The sequence below is a fragment of the Ostrinia nubilalis genome, chromosome 13 (assembly GCF_963855985.1).
Source record: "Ostrinia nubilalis chromosome 13, ilOstNubi1.1, whole genome shotgun sequence".
Taxonomy (NCBI): Eukaryota; Metazoa; Arthropoda; class Insecta; order Lepidoptera; family Crambidae; genus Ostrinia; species Ostrinia nubilalis.
This window is the reverse complement of record NC_087100.1, coordinates 13441803-13463084: the sequence shown is the minus strand read 5'-3', so window position 1 is coordinate 13463084 and position 21282 is coordinate 13441803. Positions and strand designations below refer to the sequence as shown.

General features: G+C 37.3%; 1 protein-coding gene and 1 long non-coding RNA gene across 2 annotated transcripts in view; one reads left to right on the top strand and one right to left on the bottom strand.

Moving 5' to 3' along the window:
• Positions 1–1982: 1982 nt before the first annotated feature.
• LOC135077739 (calcium-transporting ATPase type 2C member 1) overlaps positions 1983–21282 on the bottom strand; it is a 66378-nt gene continuing 47078 nt past the window's right edge. Inside the window, exons 11-19 of the mRNA XM_063972315.1 lie at positions 20939–21118; positions 19777–19874; positions 19391–19478; positions 16952–17081; positions 16209–16378; positions 12900–13063; positions 11796–11929; positions 10749–10852; positions 1983–10239 (exon numbers count right to left, since the gene is read on the bottom strand). Of these exons, the coding sequence (XP_063828385.1) occupies positions 10103–10239; positions 10749–10852; positions 11796–11929; positions 12900–13063; positions 16209–16378; positions 16952–17081; positions 19391–19478; positions 19777–19874; positions 20939–21118 (1205 nt within the window). The 3' untranslated portion in view covers positions 1983–10102. The remainder of the gene's footprint in view (positions 10240–10748; positions 10853–11795; positions 11930–12899; positions 13064–16208; positions 16379–16951; positions 17082–19390; positions 19479–19776; positions 19875–20938; positions 21119–21282) is intronic.
• LOC135077743 (uncharacterized) lies at positions 17496–19069 on the top strand. The gene is made up of 3 exons (XR_010258496.1): positions 17496–18083; positions 18198–18427; positions 18610–19069. It is a non-coding gene; the product is annotated as an uncharacterized LOC135077743 (long non-coding RNA).

Genomic DNA, 21282 nt, shown 5'->3' with positions numbered 1-21282 from the left:
TAACCTTTCTTAATTCTGAGTAAATAAAATCATCAAGCTTGTTATTATTGCAACAGGAAAATGTAATCCCACCAAAAACATTCTGTAAAAAATTAGCCAAGTCTCGATGGAGCTGCCTGTTTATCTCTAAAAAGTAATAAAATCTAGACAAAGTCGTGCCAAGTCTATGGTTCCTTACTGCGATTTCTTTATTATTATATTTAATGTTGTGTGACTTGGCCGTTGAAGGGTACCAAACCAGATGCTCCATGACACCATTGTACCAATTTGTCGCCAAAATCGCTACCTATTGACGATGGAAAATAAATTGCACTTGGAAAACGTTGATTCAATAATCAGTCAATTGTAGGCTTAATAAAGCTGCGTATTTCAATAATACTTATGTATGATTATCTTAATAAAGATTGTTCAACGGCCAAGTCACACAACATTAAATATAATAATAAAGAAATCGCAGTAAGGAACCATAGACTTGGCACGACTTTGTCTAGATTTCATTACTTTTTAGAGATAAACAGGCAGCTCCATCGAGACTTGGCTAATTTTTTACAGAATGTTTTTGGTGGGATTTCACTTCTTTTTGTAGAAAGTGGCATAATTATTTAACGTCGGCGTCTTTTCTTTTAATATCATCGACATTTTTTTTACGATATAAACTCAACGACCTTTAAAATGGACAACGAATCAGAAATTGTTTTAATAACAAGTGCCACGCCATCTAGCGATGAGCGGTACAGGCGAACACCACGGTGCCGGTGTGGCGCTAGTAGTATTGATTATGAATGTGGTGTTACTCCAGATCTTCGATTTTCCTAGTTTTTATAATTTTCCCTTTATGTAGTCATTAAACCCTAACTCTGTACCAAATTTCAGCTCTCTGAGTTAATGGGAAGTACTAGTTCTATTTTGATGATCATCAGTGAGTGAGTGAGTGAGTGTCGTAAATGCGAAACTTTGCTTTCGCTTAACTTCGGAACTAAATGACCTACAAACTTGAAATTTTGGATTTTAAGTATGTGATTATAGCTTACTAGATGACAAAAATTTCTGCGTTCTGGTCTTATCCAGAGGTTCTCAAATAGAGGCCTGAAAATGCGGCGAAATGGTTCCAGTAAAGATGGTACGGCAGTGTTTGCTTCGCGCTCGACTTGGCGGGGGCACTGCCGTGCCCCCAGATATGTTGGGAAAAGCCTACCTCCAGTTTTCTATGGTAAAAATCAAAAGGAAATTGAACCCGGGACCGAATGCAAGTCTGATAATACTTATGTAAGTAAGTAGTACGTGTTTTCGAGCTTTCCGGTTTATCCACGTTTTATTGCTTCTTCAATAAATTTTTAACCATTTGCTTTTGCTCATGACACATTTCTGTGGTATCACAGACTTCAGGATTCATTGTTTGCACTGCTAAGAATAAAACCCTAAAACTAGGTTCGGTGTGAGACATCAATTTGATCACGGTAACTTAATTACAGCAATTCTTGGTATAGCGTCATTTACCGTATTGCTTACTTTGTGAAGTGAATCCCCGATTTCGCAAAATGTGTCTCTAATATTGTTGCAATGACCCATGTCGCGCGGTTCTTTTTGAAGCATTTCCATTACGTTACAGTTTTCTTATTTTATCTTTTATGATCTTTAGGTCCTTTTCCACCAAGGCGGAGCGGAGAAGCGTTTTAAATAACATATAATATTGCCTGGTTTCCTGAATAATAATATGAATGGTTGGTCTATTCCACTTTGATCACCTGGCTTTGATCACCCAGGTAGTCAAAGTGAACTCCAAGCGACAATTTGGTGTCCTTTGATCACCCATGGATAAGATGACCTGGGTGACCTCTTTGCTGTCCTGTACATAAAATCCATTTTTATTTCACCGCCCGAAGTTTCATTCCAACTGCGTTCTCAAATAACCCGAACCGGTCACAATTCGAAACCGAACTTTATTTTTATGTTGGGAGAGGTGTAAAATAAAACACAATCAATAACTTGATATTCGGGCTATTTATTTGTATCAGCTCCTTAACATATAAGTGGTCTTTACTGGCGGTATAAGTGTGACTTAGGGCCATAGCTGACATTTTAGTTTTAGTATTTTAGAAAGACCATCAATTCTTATGCTTCAACCACGCCATGCGCCATGACAATCCGCATAACCTGTCATTGACCTTGTTGTGGGACCTTCTAAAATGCATGACTGTATATTGCCAGCTAATCAGTTTCCAAATAAGAATGTCAGTTATGGCCCCATAATGAGGGTAGTCGTCATTTCAAATGGGCAAACAGAAGGGCATAACCGAGTCATTATGGCCGTTCTTTCAATATGCTATTAACAATACAGAACAGCTAAAATATTGCAGCTGGTTTTTGAGAGACCAATATTAATATTTCATATCTAACGATTGTCAAATGGTTGTGTGTCAATATATTTCATTTAAATACATATTCTTAACATTACAAATAGAGGTGAAAACAGTTGAGGAAGTCGTACGTAGAATACAAAATCGTCGACTAAATATGAAATGACCCAGAGGTATATTTAATGTATTTTTTAGCCAACACACCAATTGCCTTATGTAGTTTTCCTAAGCTTTTCAAGTGAACAATTACTGCAAAAAACTTAAAAGTTTATCAACATACATTATTTTCTATGCCATTTTTAGTTATTTTTGTTTTAGTGGGAAATATAAATACAATTTTCACTAACTCCAAAAAATATATAGAACAAAACATGAAGTCAAATACTACCTTCTAAACCATTTCATTTCTAGTCGACATTATAAAAGACTACAAATAATGTTCATATCAATATATTTTCACGTACATTAAATTTTAACTTTCTACAATAGAATTAACATTAAGATATAAGTGATAGATGCCTCAATTTCTATCTAAAGAGTGTCAATACCTACATACCTTTTATAATGCGGTATATTTAAACATCAAAATGTATGCTAGGGTTGCCACTGTTAAAAAACTTTTTGTTCAAAAAACCTCGTCGAAAATTCATAACGTATCACCTGTTTAGCATAAAGGAGGATGCTAGGTGGCTTGAGTCTGACCAAGGTTCATATTTTTTTACGAGTGGCAACCCCAAAAGAAAGCATAGCTAAGAATTAACGAGATTGGACTATGTGTTACAACACGCTACGACGTAATACAAATTCTTCCTTATAGATATGACTCGAATCACAACGATATAACCGTGCGTGATAGACATAAAGTAGCAAATAACAATTTTGTGGGTGTGCACAGCAAAAATAGCTTGTATTTAGAGAAGGAGGTGCGGTTTTCGTGTTCACGTGCTTACTCAAAAGCAGACAATAGTTATATTGCAACCACATTATTTTGAACTTTACAGTCTTACTAGCATTCCGCCCGCGGCTTCGCCCGCGTAGAATTTCGTCTGTCACAGAAAAACTTTATCGCGCGTCCCTGTTTCAAAAACCGGGATAAAAACTATCCTATGTCCTTTCCCGGGACTCAAACTATCTCTATGCCAAATTTCATCAAAATCGGTTCAGTGGTTTAGGCGTGAAAGCGATACAGACAGACAGACAGAGTTACTTTCGCATTCGCATTTATAATATTAGTATACAGGGTGGAAACGATAAGTGATCTCACTCGATAATTTCTAAACCATACAAGATATCGAAAAACTGGTTCCTGATCCTGAAAGTGCTTTACGAGCTCCTTCAAACGGCACCAATAACAGATTACAGAATAAACTGGAAGTATCTGAAAATTCAATGTTTCCAGCTTCCATACTAAATGTATGCCAACCACACAATATTAAGTGTAATTTTTTAAAATTAAATAATGAACCTAAAAAAAACTCTTAAATTGCATTTTTATTTAAAATTATTCAAGGAAAAAATTAGATTTAGGCTTTACTTGCTATAAAGTGTTGTATCAAGTATCAAGAGATGAGTGCCATGACTGTGGTAGTACTAAATGTATGGGGGATGCTCAGAATACGGAACAAACCAGAAACCGTCAACGGGCGTAAATGTGTATTCATATAGGTAAATTACTCCGAATCGCACTAATTTGACTTTAGAGCAATTAGTCAATGGCCGGCGCGCGCATTGTTTACATATCCGTCAGATTGACACTTTATAATTAAATTATGCCGTCTTGTGCCGTTCCAACATGTAAGAATGCTACTGGAATTACGAAGAAAGTGCATGGGATCATGTTTTATCCGTAAGTAGCACATTTCCAATTCATTTTAATTAAATAATAATTTTCAAAAAAAATCACGGTTGTATTTTGTAAGTGTTGCCACAGGTCAACGGAATATTTTACCCTACTTTTTTATATTGAATTACATTTGTCTATAAAAAATTCACGCGTTAATTTTGTTAGCGTTACCACAGAATAATGGAATATTTTCCCCATCCTTTTTGTTTTAATTAGTTTTTAGTGTAATTTCATCCATGACATGACAACCTGATTAATTAAATTATAAGTGCCACTTGTGGTCTAAACTGAATAAATATTTTTGATTTTGATTTGATTTTAATATTTGAATTAATTTATAATATTACTCCCTAAATAATGAGGAGATAATAAATTACTATCGTGAATTTCATACTTTCCCATTTATTCAAAAGTAAGGCATTAGTATCAACAGATCAGCAGCAGCAATATTTGTATATTTAATTATAATTTTAAGTAATTAATTATTGCTTACATAGTTACTTACTCTGATTTTCTTTCAGGATACACAGCCAGAGTTGCCTCGCAATCAAATTCAAGTATTGGTGATGTTTTTGATTTGGATTCTGTTTTTGACTCCAAGAAAAGTTAAACTAAAAGCACTACTGCGCCGTAAACAAATGTTTTGTTGTCGATATGTTTACATAATAAAGAACCTTAAGTTTCTTTTTTGTTTTACTTGGCATTCTAAAATTTATATTCGACTTTTGTAATTGACTTTTAAATAACATATTATACCTACATGTAGTATATTACACTATTTAATAGAAATGAATAATCATCTACACTTAGTTACTTCGGAGTAAAAATTAAATTCATAGGTAGGTAGGTACTATCTATGCCTATGGCCAGTCATGTCGTCTCGTTCTATCGCAAAGAATCACCATTTGATGAGAGCGAGAGCAAAAACGGAAATGGATAGTTAACACTGTGGCCGTGTGTACTTATTTCACTTACTTATTTTTTACTTGTTTAACATCTCTTTAAAAAATTACATAATTTTACCCCAAAAATGGGGGTGTCACACGGCGCTAGTAACACTAAAGGGGGTAGAGGGGCGCGGGAGGGGAAGTATTTTGGACACAAGTTGCCGCGTAGAAATGTTATCGAACACTCCTTCTGGTTTGTTCTGTATTCTGAGGGGGGATGGAAACATTGGATTTTTGGATAGATCCAGTTTATTCTGTAACTTAATATTGATACCGTTGGATAGAGCTCGTGAAGCACTTTTAGGATCAGTAACCAGTTTTACGATACCTTCTGTAGTTTTTAATATTATGAGGCTGTACCAAATGTATGGAAGCCGGAAACATTGAATTTTCAGATACTTCCAGTTTATTCTGTAATCTGTTATTGGTGCCGTTTGAAAGAGCTCGTAAAGCACTTTCAGGATCAGGAACCAGTTTTTCGATATCTTGTATGGTTTAGAAATTATCGAGTGAGATCACTTATCGTTTCCACCCTGTATATGTTAAATCGAAAAACAATGACCAATTAGACTATATTTTTTTGTTTTCTTTCGACTCATGATTTGCACTTACTACTTTATGAATTTCCAATATTAAAATTTAAACCACCTTTCTAAGATTCAAAACATTAGATATTACAAGAACAGACTCTAAACAACCTTAATACAAATACAACACTAACGCTAAATAAATTCGAAATAATATCTATGGCAACACCAAAGGACGCCATTTTATGTCGTCATAACGAGCTCGTTTCTTAAACAGACATTGATAGGAGAATTACTTTATCTAGCTAAGTGAAAGGAAAACCTTGAATTCATCATACAGTAAAAGTGTTTTTTATTATTATTTGCTTGTCACATTTTAAATACAGGATGTTTTTCATTTGAGGAAAATTACTAAATAATATCAAACTAGCTAATAGATAACTGCAGGAGACATAAGAATGAGAATGTATAAATAATGTTACAGGAAAAACACAGTTAAAATTAATGTCGAATGTAATATTGCATAACAAGTAAAATGATATTCAAAATCGTAGGTTATTTATACCAAAAACAACAGATTTTCTATGTAAGACCCGTGTTACAGAACGAAGCTCAAACTGGATTCTATCTCAAACATTGAATTTCATGTTTCGGCCAATCACATGGCAAAATCTGGCTGATTCTGAATTTTTGAGTAGAGTTTTGAGCGTTGTTGTAATACGGACCTTTTATTTATGTGAACTAAATACCTTATTACCTTACCACCGAAATCTTCCTCAGTATCAAGCACCAATCTTAAGACTTATCCACAACTTAGGCCACGACATCTACCGCCATATTTTGACCGTTTTAATCCAAAAGAAAAAGATGATTAGAAAACAAAGACAATAATTTAGTCAGAATGTTGATCTGAATCAGTTTTATTCCTTTGAAATTTAGACATTTTAAAATAGAACAATTTTTTTTCTAAAATATTGCGATAGAAACTTGATAAGGGCCAAAATATGTATGTCAATTTTAAGGCATCGCCAAATAACGCGTACCTAGCGCGCGCTAGTACGCTAATCTAACGACGCGCTATAGCGCCGAATTGTGTTGCTAGAATATAGATAGTTTCATGTCAAACACAGCGTCAGCGCTAGTACGCATTGCTCTTTCGCGGCGCTAGGAAGGTTTGACACCGGGTTTTACATTCTACCACAAAATAGGACACTTTACATACAAAGTGAGCTCGGGCAACGCTCACGAACACGATATCGCCATTAATACAAACCAGTCTAAACCAGTACGAGCGCGAATGACGCCCGCTTGAGACGCGTCTGTGTGCGTATGGGAAATGAAGTACATACAGGTGATTCTCTTCTGTAACTATTTTGTAATACTGCCTCTGTAGTCTAGTGGTTAGACCACCTGCTTCAGACGCAGAGGTCCCGGGTTCGATTCCCAGTGGGGGCAGATTTTTCTGTTCGGTTTGGTTGGTGGTAGGGCTTGTTCTAAGTCCGCCTGGCTAGCTACCACCATCTTACCTAAGTCTGTCGCCATAACAACAATGTTAACAGCATTGTTGTGTTCCGGCAGTTAGAGGTAAGATAGCCAGTTCCTCCGTGGTTGAGGATTCCGGGTGAAGCTCGCTTCCACCTTCGGCCTGATCGTCACTTACCATCAGGTGAGATACAGGCCAAGAGCTTCCTCGTTGTGGATAAAAAAAAATAAAAAACTACCAACACAATTTGACGCTATAGCGCGACGTCAGACTAGCGCTCTAGCGCGCTAAGTACACATTCTATTTGGCGATACCTTTTCTAGATGAGACCTTTACAATCCATCCAGTTCCTTCCATCCAACTAGCATCACGAATGCTACTACATTAACATCAATAAGTTACTACAAAATTAAGAACAGGATGGGTGAATATAATTTACCTAACCTTACACAGGGGAAAAATCACAAGTTTTACAAGATAAAAATGGTCCTCATAATTTAACTGGATTTGATTAAAAAATGTTGGTATACAAATAGTTCATCGTAGATTTTAATAATAATAATAGAGCCGTAATAAGAACATTATTAAGCACAGTTAATAAGTGCGCGCAGAAGCTACGAAAGCATAGTTTATGATATTACCTATTTATTTATAGTAGACCGTAAAACCGCTCGACTCTTCACTACTTTTCTAATTTACTGTGGCGATTGTCTTGTACCACTCTTAACAAAATTATCGATCAGTCTGTCTCTTTCTCTCATAAGTGAATAGAAAGGGACAACACATAGTCAATCTGAAAATATGACACCATTCACAGACCAATCTGGCCTTTATACTCCACTAAATAACAACCAAAATAGGCCAGACTAAAATAAGTTTGTCACTTTTCAATTCGACATGCTGTCTCGCTTCTTTCACAAAGGAGAAAAAGAGAGGTCCCCACTCAGTTTTAGATCTTGGCTCAACTCAACAAAATTGCCCACAGAACTTACTTTAGTTATATTTTCTTTCTACTGTTTTTTGCTATTAACTATCAAGATAAATTCTAATTCATTTTTTCACGCGATTATGTACAAAGCCCATTTTGTTTCTCGAATTTAGGAATATTTGTTACTTCGTTATCAATAATTTATGAAAACAAGTTCATATACAAGCAAAATGAATATTTTATTGGATAAATAATACATTCGATTAAATAAGAATATCGTAATATGTCGATAAAATAAATATAAAAATATACCTGATAAAATTGTACTTTCCTTTCTATTTTTTTTAATATTTTCCTACCTTCTCTAACCGAGAATTTTTAATATAAATAATTTGTTAAATTTTATAAAATAAAATCTTTAGTTGGTTAAAAACATCGCTATAATAGTGAAATCGTTAATATTCATTGCTAAAATTCTTTTTACACAATTAGAAAATACAAAGGAATGTAATTGAATTGCTTTTTAACTATTTTTGTCTCGCTCGCATGCAAGCTAGTATCTGACAGTGGGAGTGAGAGAGAGAACTAAATGCCAAGCTAATTTCACACTATATTTAGATCAGATCCGATATAATTATTATAATTTACAATGTCAAACATAGAATGGTCATGTAAGGGTTTAGCAATCTCACATCACTGGTAAGTGGTCAGTTGAATAAAACTGGCACGTTCACAATACTAAAATAAATCAGTTTTATTATACAGCATGTATAAGAAAACATTACACTATATTCAGCAATAAATAATAGTGAAAACAATAACTATCTCGCTCATAAGTTTGACAGCTTGTGAGAGAGATAGATCGATATTTTATAATACGTTTGCAATATGACGTCACGTGACGTGCGCGTGAGCTTATTAATACTCCACACAAACGCAATACGTGTATGTGCCAGCTTTTTTAACCGAGCTGTAGATTTAATTCACTATTTTATGCATACATGCGTTTTTTTACCTAATAAGAATATTACTTGACAGCCAAGAGTTAAATTCAAAACAGATATTTGACAATTAAACCACAGATTATTATACCGAAAATAAACTCTTTATGGCCACTTTAAATTAAGTTTTTTTTAGTAATTAACTGCCGTTTCAACTCTCTAAATACTGATCGTAGATTAAAAGTTACGGTTTGCAAAAGTCCATGTCGTATGGTAAAAATCAGTGAATTTAATATCAAGTAACTGATTAGAAGTAAATATCGGTATGTCAAGTAAATAAGTATCACTCTTCAGTGACTAAGTCCATCATAGTTTTATGTTTCATTACATCATGCAGTACATGTACCCTGCAACGTAAAGCCAACCTTGTTCTGTTGCAATAAGAAACATTTTACGAATACAGTATACTGCAGGGTAAAGGTATTCACACATATCTACAACCATTTCATTAAATCTAACACTTTGTCAAAGTCAATTTCTTTATTCATGCAACGACATCAAAATGCCACATCGCAAAACTACATCACATAAAAAATGCACATTCACTCTTTCTGGGCCCAAATTCCACACGTCCAACGTCAATTAGCTATCTTAAAAATAAAACACCAAACATTCACTATTACCACTTAAAATTACATCGTAAAAAAAAGATAAGAAAAATAAATAATAGCTACTAAAACACGTTTTAAAAAAAATACTGCATTCATCAATTAGAAAAATAATTTAAATACGAACAGGAATATCGATTTTGCCGTCGTAAATCGAGAACGGTCCTTTGTCCCGGCCGTCACCGCACTGACAGCTGTCACTGAAGACGCACCCGTCACTCGATACCTGCGACTGCGACTCGGTCACTCGATATTTGGACTGTGATTTTGTCACTTGATATTTGATTAGCTCATCGGTGAATTGGATGTGTGTGGGGGAGTCGGTCACGTGATATTTGGAACAGGTAGGCGTGTCACAGTGGGCGGGGCGGTGGGCGCCGCTTACTGCGCCTTCTTGTCGGTCTCGTGTCATACGAAGTCCATGGCGTCGTGGGCCTTCGTCGAGAACTTTCCGTAGGACTTCTTCTTGAGGGTCCGCTCGATCAGCTTTTTCACTTCGCTCACGATGAATACGCTGGACGTGAGGCAGACTAGGAATATGAGATCTGAAATAAAAATGTTATATGAGGAGATGTGCAATCCAAGTATCCAAGAAACAACTTCTTTACATATTACGAATGATCACCATTGAGTGTTTTAGAGCTAGTTGCAGAAACGATACCATATTGATATTGTAAAATCAAAATTACCTTTATACGTATAGACTAATTGAATTAGTACTTACAGATCGTCAAATGCTCCTAAGGAGCCTACTTATACATGTCTCATTTTTTTTTGCCCTACCAGCGCTTCGAGATAAACATTTGGCAAGTGTACGCTCCTCTATTACTAAGACGATCCTGCATTAAACTTTACTACAACGAAACAGTTCGTTTCACTCCTAAAAAATTTTAAGAAGAAAATCGTAAAGCTGTATATTTAACAGTTTCAAATAACCTTCGGATCATTATTATCGTCTCCATTGCTAGTCTTTAACAATTTTGAACTTTATGCACAATATAAATAAGTTTCAAAACAAATGAAAATAATTCCTATCGATATAAACCACACTCACCATGTCCAGTGAGCGCTTCGGTCTGGAACACGCGCTGCAGCGGCGGGAAGAATACCACCAGCATCTGGCCCACCAAGCTGAGAGTCACGGCTACCAGGAACATTCTAGAAACATTAAAATGCTTAATTATTACGTGTAGGTTCTTTTGAGAGCATCTTTTAGACTTTAGAGCCACAACACACGTGCTACATTTAACACATCGGCGATCGGCGAATTAACCGCTTTTAGTAATAATTTAATTTACCGCTTAGAATCTGAATGCAGCGACCACACACGAATTTATTTATTTATTTTATTTATTTTATTGTTAGGAAAACAAACAGCATTCTATAACACATATAGAGTTACCAATTAAACTTCACATTTGCCAAAATAGTTTTCACAAATAAATTCAAATAATTTATACGAATGCCTAAAGCGGCGATTGAGTTCCTTTTCGGAAGTTCGACGCCGCGAGAGGAGTCACTGAAACCCGCGATTCCGATACCTCGTCCGGACGCATGAAGTTACCAAATCGTTATTAGTAGTTCGTTTATGGCAAAATCCCTATTAGTGTTAGGAGGTATGCGTTCAGCACAAAATTGACGATCGCAGTCGACGAGCTTGGGCTACTGTCTCATTGTTTATGTTGCCACGTTTTTTAGTATACGTGTACGCGCAAGGGTGGATTGTTGGACAAAAGCTCAATAAAAATACAGCTATAGTACACAGACATTTGTCTCGAGCGCATACATCACAGCTCGGTCAGTAGCGGAGGTCATTTGGATTTCGACTATAGCGCGGATAGATCGTGTTGCGAGCGTTGGCAAACCAGATTACTGTCATGAAAATCGAAGTAAAGTACGGTCGCTGAACAGATAGAATTTCGTCCAATGACCCCAAGCTACCCATCCTTATCGCTCGCGCGTAATTATATTGCTGTCACAACTGTGCGACGGGCGGCCGCAGTGAGTGTGCGAGCATTTGCAATTTTAGAAATTCTATGTGCTCGGCGACCGGACTTTAGTGTACAATACAAAAGCCATAATAATAATAAATAACACTTACTTGTTAGAGAACAATCCGACCTGGAACACGGATTTGGTCTGCGAGCGGCACGACAGCGCGTTGAACATGTCGAACAGCACGAAGCACGTGAACGTCATCGTGGTGTCGCGCGGGGTTATCTTGTTGTCTGACATCTGGGGAACGATATGTCACGTTAGCAGAGTGAATTAAAGCCTGGTCGCTGAGCACGTAGAATTTTGTCCAATGACCTCAAGCTACCTATCCTTATCGCTTGCGCGTAATTATATTGCTGTCTCTCGCACACTCACTGCTACCGCCCGACGCACAGTCGCGAAAGCAATATAATTACGCGCGAGCGATAAGGATGGGTAGTTTGGGGTCATTGGACAAAATTCTACGTGCTCAGCGACCAGACTATATGTCTTTTTAGGGTCGCGGGTCCCGGCTAATCATTTCGGCCCCACCTCAATGGGAATATCCCGCCGTGTAATGCGAGACGTCTGCGGAAGGCGTCTTAGTCGTTTCTAGCACCCAAGTATGCAAGGCTACTACTAAGCGGCAGAGGGAACACCCCAGGTTTTTGGTGGGTTAGAGCAGAAGCAATTATTCTGGGATAAAAAGTTATTGCGGGTCGATTTACTTAGAACGTTTTTGATGTTATTCCCTTATGAAAGTTTGTACATATTTGAGCACTAGAATCACCTTCTCGCCTATTTAAGCTTCTGATACAAATTAGAACTGAATGGTGTACGCTATAATGAGCGGATCCTAAGAGCGAAACTATTCCAATGCGATATTTGTATTGATTGCAATTTGATTAGCGGTGAAATAAAAATAAATGAATGAGATGAATGTTAATCTGTGATTGAAAGAGACAAAACTGTGTAAGAAATAAGGACTGGTTCTACCATCGTCAGATAACTTTTAACTGAAAAATAAACTTGTCATTTTGACATATTTCCCATACTGAAACTGTCAACGTGCCAAACTTATTCTTCAGTTAAGTAAAGTTATCCGACGATAGTAAAATCAGCCCTAAGTAACATAAAAATAACTTAACTTCTGCTGCAAGTTAAGGTTGCTCGATGGGGCATCTGATTTATAAAATAATCTTAAATAGACACCATTTTGAACTAGACTGACCTCTCTATTGAAGACCCACAGGGTGCCAGCTATAATGATGGCGGCAGACAGCAATACGTTAGCCAGCAGCCCGCGCGAGATGATCCGCCGCGATGTATCTCGCGGCCGGCGTCGCACCACCTCGTGGTCTACCGGTTCGACTCCCAATGATTGTGCGGGGGGGCCTGCGGGAATATCGAAATTAGTAATCAATATCTATAAAAGCGAAAGGCCTTTATGCGCAAATTGTCAAATTCGCAATTTGCTAAATTCGCAAATTGTCAAATTCGCAAAATGTCAAATTTTAAAAATGTAATTGGCAAAACTTTTAATCATTAAAATGTTAAGGTTTTTTTAAATATGAAACCATAAAACCGTAATATAAAGACAATTTTAAAACTTGACATTTTGCGAATTTGGCAGATTGCGACCGCTTGACAATTTGCGAATAAAGGGCGAAAGGTCACTGATCGACTGACTCACTCACTCATCACGAAATCTCAGAAACTACAAGTGCTAGGAGCCTCAAATTTTACATGAGGGTTCCTTTTAGAACGTAGGTGCTCACTAAGACGGGATTTTCCAAAATTCAACCCCTAAGGGGGTAAAACGGGGTCCACGCATACGAAGCCGTGGGCAGCCGCTAGTCATGTATAATAGCAGATCATTTAGTTTTGGCAAGATAATGTGGGACACACTGGTCGATGGATTGCTCGAAAATAACAGTAATTATATTTTTTGCTTTGAGATTGGTAAAAAAAAGTAAAGTCACTGACTTATGACTTATGTTGTCATACAAAATGTTTGGAAGAATCGCGTTTTAACAGTTCATAAAAAACGTTAATTAACAGGTGGTGTCAAATACCCCTTCAATTGTCATCATCACGATAATCAGGACATTCAGTCTCCACTGCAAGAGCAGGACCTTCTCCAATTCACCCGAAGAAAATGGAAGAACAGTCTGACCAGATAATATGAGTCGCCTCTTACGTTATACCACAGAATAATAATAAGTACTACGTACAGAAGTTTTACTTCGCGAAGGTATTTAAAAAAATGTATACTCAATGTCATTAACAATATGGTGTAATTTTGCCTGTCTCAAGAGTCAAGCACCATTTTGTTGACAAACGTCAGTGATCGGCACTGCGCCGAAGCTATTCGCTGGGTGCGAAGTACTATAGTCTATCCAATATAGCTTGATTAGAATGACGGCTGTCAAACGAATGTGACTAGTGCTGGGTATGTTTCGTACGGTTCACATAGATGTATCGATAAGTTTTCGAAAAAATGATATAAAAAAATGCACCCAATTTTTCGTCATATCTTTATTCATAAAAATGACAATTATGATTTAAATTTAAAGACAGCAAAATTTAAAATTCATGTCAAGGGTGTACAACCTAAGTCGTAGTCATTATCATCAGTGTTCTTCAGTGGTTTTTTCCTCTCGCTAGAGGGCGGTGGGCATCTCTTCTAGAGCAACGGTGCTATGAATACCCAAAAAATTACCGGTGATTGATTTCCGATGTTTGATTATTTAAGAACGAAATGTTTTTTGGTTTTTAATAGTGAACATTTAGAGAAACGTATAACTTGACTTAAATATGTTAAAAAATTAGTTAGAAAAAAAATTTGTTAAATATGTTAAAAAATTAGTTTTAATTTAATATGACATTTGTCGATATGTCCCAACACTAACATTTTTGTAACTCGAGATAACCTTGTAGAAACGTCGTTAATACTCTAGCTTGATTTTTATAATTTCGAATTACTACTTATTGGTGTAATTTAACGCTGCATTTACACGAAATTAACATTTTTATTGGAAGCACTGTCGTCGAAAATATTGTTTGTAGGTCAGACGTGAATTATTTCTTGTCCGCCAATATTTAGCTCTCATTGATCGCTACTACAAAGTTATGTCGTTACTTTTGATGGCAGCTGTCATTCTAATCAAGCTATATTGGATAGACTATAGGTGGGGGTAACATAATCTATCGCAGCGCTCATGGTGGTCAAAAGTAGAAATAATGTAAGCTCTGTCATCAGATGTATCTGTCAATGGCAAAGCGATTCTACATAATACATTTTAATATCATTAATTAATCGCATGAAAAGGGTCCTACTGGGAACTTAAATAAGAGAGTGGACTGTATTTCGATAGGGCTGGTTTACTGTAAAACCGGTACTGTAAAACTACAACTATAAATAAAGTAAACAAACCCTGACACAATCAAAATTAAACACACTTTTTGGACTTACCTCATTTGATTTGAATGACCAAAATGATTTCAAAACCTTTTTTCTACCCAAATCGTGGTATCACAACAATTTATTAGTCGAAAATATTTGTTATTTTTTCATTTCGATATTTTTTCACAAATATACGACCTAAATGTCAATGTGACAGAGCCCACAAAGTTGTGGACGCTAGTTGGCGCTGTAATCATGCACAGAGCCAATAGGGCGGACTTCGGTAAAATGATGTGACGTGAGGTGCCAAACTGCGGAAAATGGCGGAGGAAATACATGAATTATCATGAATAATATTAACTACTTATTTACCTCTCAGTGTCTTGAGGCAACTTAAGAAAGTACATTCTGTGTTTTTATTATTATTTAGGCAGTTAAATACTGCACAGTATTTAGTATACCATTTTCTTTATTTTCTTCCATCATACACAAGAATACGCGTGCGCGAGTCAATGTTCGCTCGTATGTGAGGCCTTGTCGAATAGTATCCTGTAGGTGGCCATCGTGCGTGTTTTGTTTTCGATGTAAACTCGCGGAGATGAACAGGCCTGGTAATATATACGTAGAACGCCGATTATCCGAATTAATTGGGACCGGGGTCGATTCGGATAATCGAAAATTCGGATAATCGGACATAAGACTGGTAATAGAGAAAAACGTACTGTCACACATACATAGAATAAACTTTAATAAGTTTAACAAACAGATATATTTCTACTGAGTTGAAATTATATCTGAGTTCCAACAAAACAAATCAAAAGTAACTTGGTTTTAATTTTTTATATTACGCTTAGGACCGATTCGGATAATTGGCGATTCGGTTAATCGGCGTTCTACTCTACTAATATATTAAATGCGAAAGTAACTCTGTGTCTGTCTGTCTCGCTTTCACGCCTAAACCACTAAACCGATTTTGATGAAATTTGGCATAGAGATAGTTTAAAGGACATAGGATAGTTTTTAGCCCGGTTTTTTAAACAGGGACGCGCGCGATAATGCTTTCTGTGACAGACAAAATTCCACGCGGGCGAAGCCGCGGGCGGAAAGCTAGTATTGAATAATCAAACAACTAACCGTCCATAATAATATTGATCCACAGTATCTGCATAGCATTCAACGGGTTCGGTATGCCCATGAGAGTAGCGAGAGCGATGAGCGACAACGCGGCGATCGACGTCGAAAGCTGGAAGCGGACGAAGTTGCGGATGTTGTAGAATATGCACTTGCCCTCTTCGATTGCGGCACTGAAAAAAAAAACAATAAATAAAATGTACTTGAACATTTTACATTGCGCCGCCTAGTTCTAAACTAAGCAAACTTTTTAGTCTCATTCTTTCTCTATGGCTTGCATGAGCGTGGCCAATGTTAAAAGCAGTTTAGTCTTTCGAAAAATCAGATCGATTCACGCTTGCAATCTTTATCAACGTTATGTCCTATCTGACAATCGAGTTCAGAAAGTCCCAGCAGTATCATCATCTCAGCCATAGGACGTCCACTGCTAAACATAGGCTCCCCCAATGCTTTCCATGTTGCCCGGTTGGTAGCTGCCTGCGTCCAGCGCCTTCCTGTTACCTTTATCAGGTCGTCGGTCCACCTTGTGGGTGGACGTCACACGCTGCATTTTCCGGTACGCGGCCTCCACTCCAGAACCTTGTTGCCCCATCGGCCGTCAGTTCTGCGTACTATGTGCCCTGCCCATTGCCACTTCAGCTTGCGAATCCGTCGAGTTTGGGCTTGTTTAATTCGTATTGACGAGCACTTCAATCTTATATGGTAACTAGGGTCTAATGATGGAGCTGGAAGGTGGCTAGACTCACATGATAGTAGCAAAGTCATCATCAAGCAGGATCATGTCGGCGGCTTCCTTGCACACGTCTGTGCCATTCTTGCCCATAGCAATACCGATGTCAGCCCGTTTCAACGCCACGCCGTCATTCACTCCGTCACCTAAAACAATCGATATATTCGTCAGAGAAAGAAACAGTCGAATTTGAGTCCGTTGACTAAGAAAACAATCAAAGGACAATGTTCATTTCTGGCCTGGCGTGGACAAGCTGCTAATGAAAATATGAATTTTCCAAAATTTTTTAATTAATTTTTAAAGTATTCACTTAGTGTAACTTTGTATCAATTTGCCTTTATAAAAATCCAATTTAAATAGTACTTTATGTGATAATTACAACTTCCTGTCTTTAACACTCATTTCAGTGTTGCCAAAATGAATCTTATCGGTAAGAATCGATTCATATCGATTGTTGTTCGACTATGACAATTATTATTTTTTTAAATACGTATTCATTAAAATGACATTTATAAAACTTTTTAATATTCTAATAACACTACCAAAAATATTTAAATAACTAAATGAAACCTTATTTTACACACACCTTATTATACACCTTATTTCGAGTCATCAAAAATACAATCGATTTTTATATCGATTATTTTTATTCATCACCACATTATTAGCATGGCAACACTGAAAATATTGTCACAGCTGTTATCTGTCATTCGTTTTGTTTTGTATTTTTCATCGTGAGTGTTGTTTAGTTCTCAAAACCAAGTTTTTGCCAAAATAAAAGCAGAAGAGTGTTGTATAAGTTTCCCTTTTGACGTCTTTATTTTTTTGACCATGGTCCTCGATGCTTCCCTTCCCGATGACCCTGGCATACTCTCGAACTACGAATCTCACTCAACCAATGACCAATGGCTCACTTTCGGACATCGAACCTTGCCTAAACGCCGACCACGGCTTACGTATGGACTCCGACCCGAGCCCCAATGTTAACCCCAGCCCGATTTTGGATAATGCAACTAGCAATTCCTCAACCTCATGAGGAACCTATGATATGTATCAATTGTATAGCTGACATGATGCAGAGGAGGCGACATAGTCTAGAGCTTATTAAGTTCAGTTGGTTATAATGTCAGTGGATGACTCCTCAGCTGGTAAGTTATTGATTGATGAGCGTGTGGACTTGTTGAATACCTTTTACAATGTATTTGATTGATCAACTACCTTTACCGTAGATTACCATAATCCTAATAAAACTTTTTTTTTAGATTGATAACAGCAGTGTATGTTGTCACTCATGTTGGACCGTGGCCACGGTGTGGCTCTGCACCAATCAAGGACAAATAATATTTCAAATGAAGAAGCAACCTCTAGCACTGGTCACTGTTAACGTGGATTGTCTTTGTTACAAATACGTTCTATAGACTGCATATTAACACGGAAAGAGAATCACATATTCGAAAATAATGTAATAATGGAACAGATTTCACCTCGTCAAGTAAGTTTTTTTATAATTATTTTCATTATATTTTATTAAAGACATTGGCTTGATATATTCGAACAAAGTGTATATTTTTTTCTATACAAATACTTCTTACTGATAGATAAAAATTGACATCACATCTCAATATCTTAAAGAATGAATTTTGAATGATACCATAATTAATTTCTTTGTTTCAGCTGCGGGGATCTGACCAAATATGTCATCCTTAAGTGGCAGTGAGCTGATCGAGCTGCTACACATGCTGTGGAGCCCCAACAAACACATGATGGGACGAGGATTAATTTGCCCTGATATTGGCCGAATAACAGTAGGTTGCTGTGCTCATGTTATGACAATTTTGTGGTTTTTGAGCTGGGCAAGGTATCAGGAACATGTATTTCCACCTGCCTAGATCCTAGACAATATTTTATTGACCCATGAGTCAGATTAAAATAATAATAATAAAAAAAAATGGTGTTTTATTTTGCTTCTAACCTTTCTAGTCTTAAGCAAAAAAAATTTTTTTTAAGGACTTGGATACAAAATGATATTTATATTCTGTTTCTTACTGGTATAGACTATTTAATAAATAACAAATTACATGCTGTAATGTCTGTCCACCTCAGGCCAAAGGTCCCATACTAAGTGGGCATAACCCTTTGAGTCGGTCAACTTAAAAACAATCGAATTTGAGTCCGTCAACTGAAAAATAATCGAATTTGAGTCCGTCAACTGAAAAACAATCGAAATTGTAGCACGTATTCTGAAACCACACTCGTGGAATCCACATGATTAATGATTAGCATGTAAATAAATCCATTTCCATGCGAAGAGGCTGATTTTGGCACTTAATATATTATTTTTCGTGTGTAAAAATATATAATACTGACATTTACAAAAACAATGGGCTCTAATAAACTCCCAGTAATGTAATTAATAAAAAAAAAATCCTGAAAAGAATATAAAAACCCAACTAACCAGTCATTCCTACAATGTTTCCGAGCCTCTGCAGAGACTTCACAATTGATAGCTTGTGTTTCGGTGTCACCCTGTAGAATACGCTCACCTAAAAAAGATAGTAAAATTAATTAATTAGCAATTAAAAAAACTAACAGTTAAAAAATAATAAAATCATTCATATCTAATTCACAAACAAGGCTTTTTTAATTTGCCCATGACTACATAAGTAAACTGAAATCCACCTCAGTGAAATACTCACAATTTCCTTGTTACAAACGATAGCACATTAAGGTAAACATTGCAGTATCTTATGTAGTTGGAATAGGTGATATTACAACAAAATGTATAGTCTAATATGCTGTCTCGCTACAAAAATACACCTTTTAAAGTAAACAGAAACTCACTGTGTCAATAATTCTGTCCAGTTCATCATCAGGCATGGAGTCCAACTGTTCGCCAGAAAGGGACTGCGAGTGCAACACGTCCAAGCCAACCATTTGAGCTGAAATAAAAACTAAGTGTTAGATTACATTCAATTACAGGAAAGGTTCGTAACCAGTAACGTCACTATTAGTTAATTCCTACAAACAACGTAAAAACGCTTCTATTTCATTTATTTCTTAGTTCGATTCCGGTACTTCTTTCAGACATCGAATAAGCGCTGTATGCTCAATAATAGCTGGAACGAGTATGCGTACACTTCTATTGTTTCATATTGAGTTTATAAATTCTTAAGTTCTGTGACTTACCAACAGCCAAAGCAGTGAGCTTGGCGTTCCTAGTGACCATTTTAACATCGACGCAAGCTCATTGCCATATAGGTACAGCGTCTTGTATGTTCGACACACTCCTGTGAATCTATCTCTGAAGCTGTATTAACTCACCGACAGCCAAAGCAGTGAGCTTGGCGTTCCTAGTGACTATTTTAGCATCAACGCAAGCTCATTGCCATATAGGTACAGCGTCTTGTATGTTCGACACACTTCTGTGAATCTAAATCTGAAGCTCTTGACTTACCGACAGCCAAAGCAGTGGGCCTGGCGTCCCTGGTGACCATCTTGACATCCACACAGGCTCGGCGCAGCGTAGCGACCGCGTCCCGCACATTCCACTCACTCCTGTGTATGTTAGGGCTTCTAGACTAACTCTGAAATGCACTCTGAAGCCTTAGTTGACTTACCGACAGCCAAAGCAGTGGGCCTGGCGTCTCCAGTGACCATCTTGACATCCACACAGGCTCGGCGCAGCGTAGCGACCGCGTCCCGCACATTCCACTCACTCCTGTGTATGTTAGGGCTTCTAGACTAACTCTGAAATGCACTCTGAAGCTATAAGTTACTTACCGACAGCCAAAGCAGTGGGCCTGGCGTCTCCAGTGACCATCTTGACGTCGACACAGGCTCGCCGCAACCTAGCGACCGCGTCCCGCACGTTTGGTCGCACACGCCGCATACTATTGTGTATGGGAGCGCTTCAAATCTAACTTTGAAGCTCTGTGACTTACCTACAGCCAAACTCTGTAGCTCTTGACTTGGCGACAACCAAACTCTAAAGCTCTTGACTTACCGACAGCCAAAGCAGTGGGCCTGGCGTCTCCAGTGACCATCTTGACATCCACACAGGCTCGGCGAAGCGTAGCGACCGCGTCCCGTACGTTTGGTCGCGGCGGGTCGCATACGCCGCATACTCCTGTATAAGTTAGCGCTTCGAGACTGTCGCCGCGGCACAGGGCTATGATGCGGAGACCTAGAATAAACGTTATATTATAGTAGGTTTGAAGACATAAGAAACATGCTACGGATTTCGAGTGTTAGTAGAGAATTACATAGAGTAGAGGACACAAGAAAATTGGGACGGATTTTTAGTGTTTAAGAAATCCTTAAAACAAATCTTTCCAAACAATTATAAAA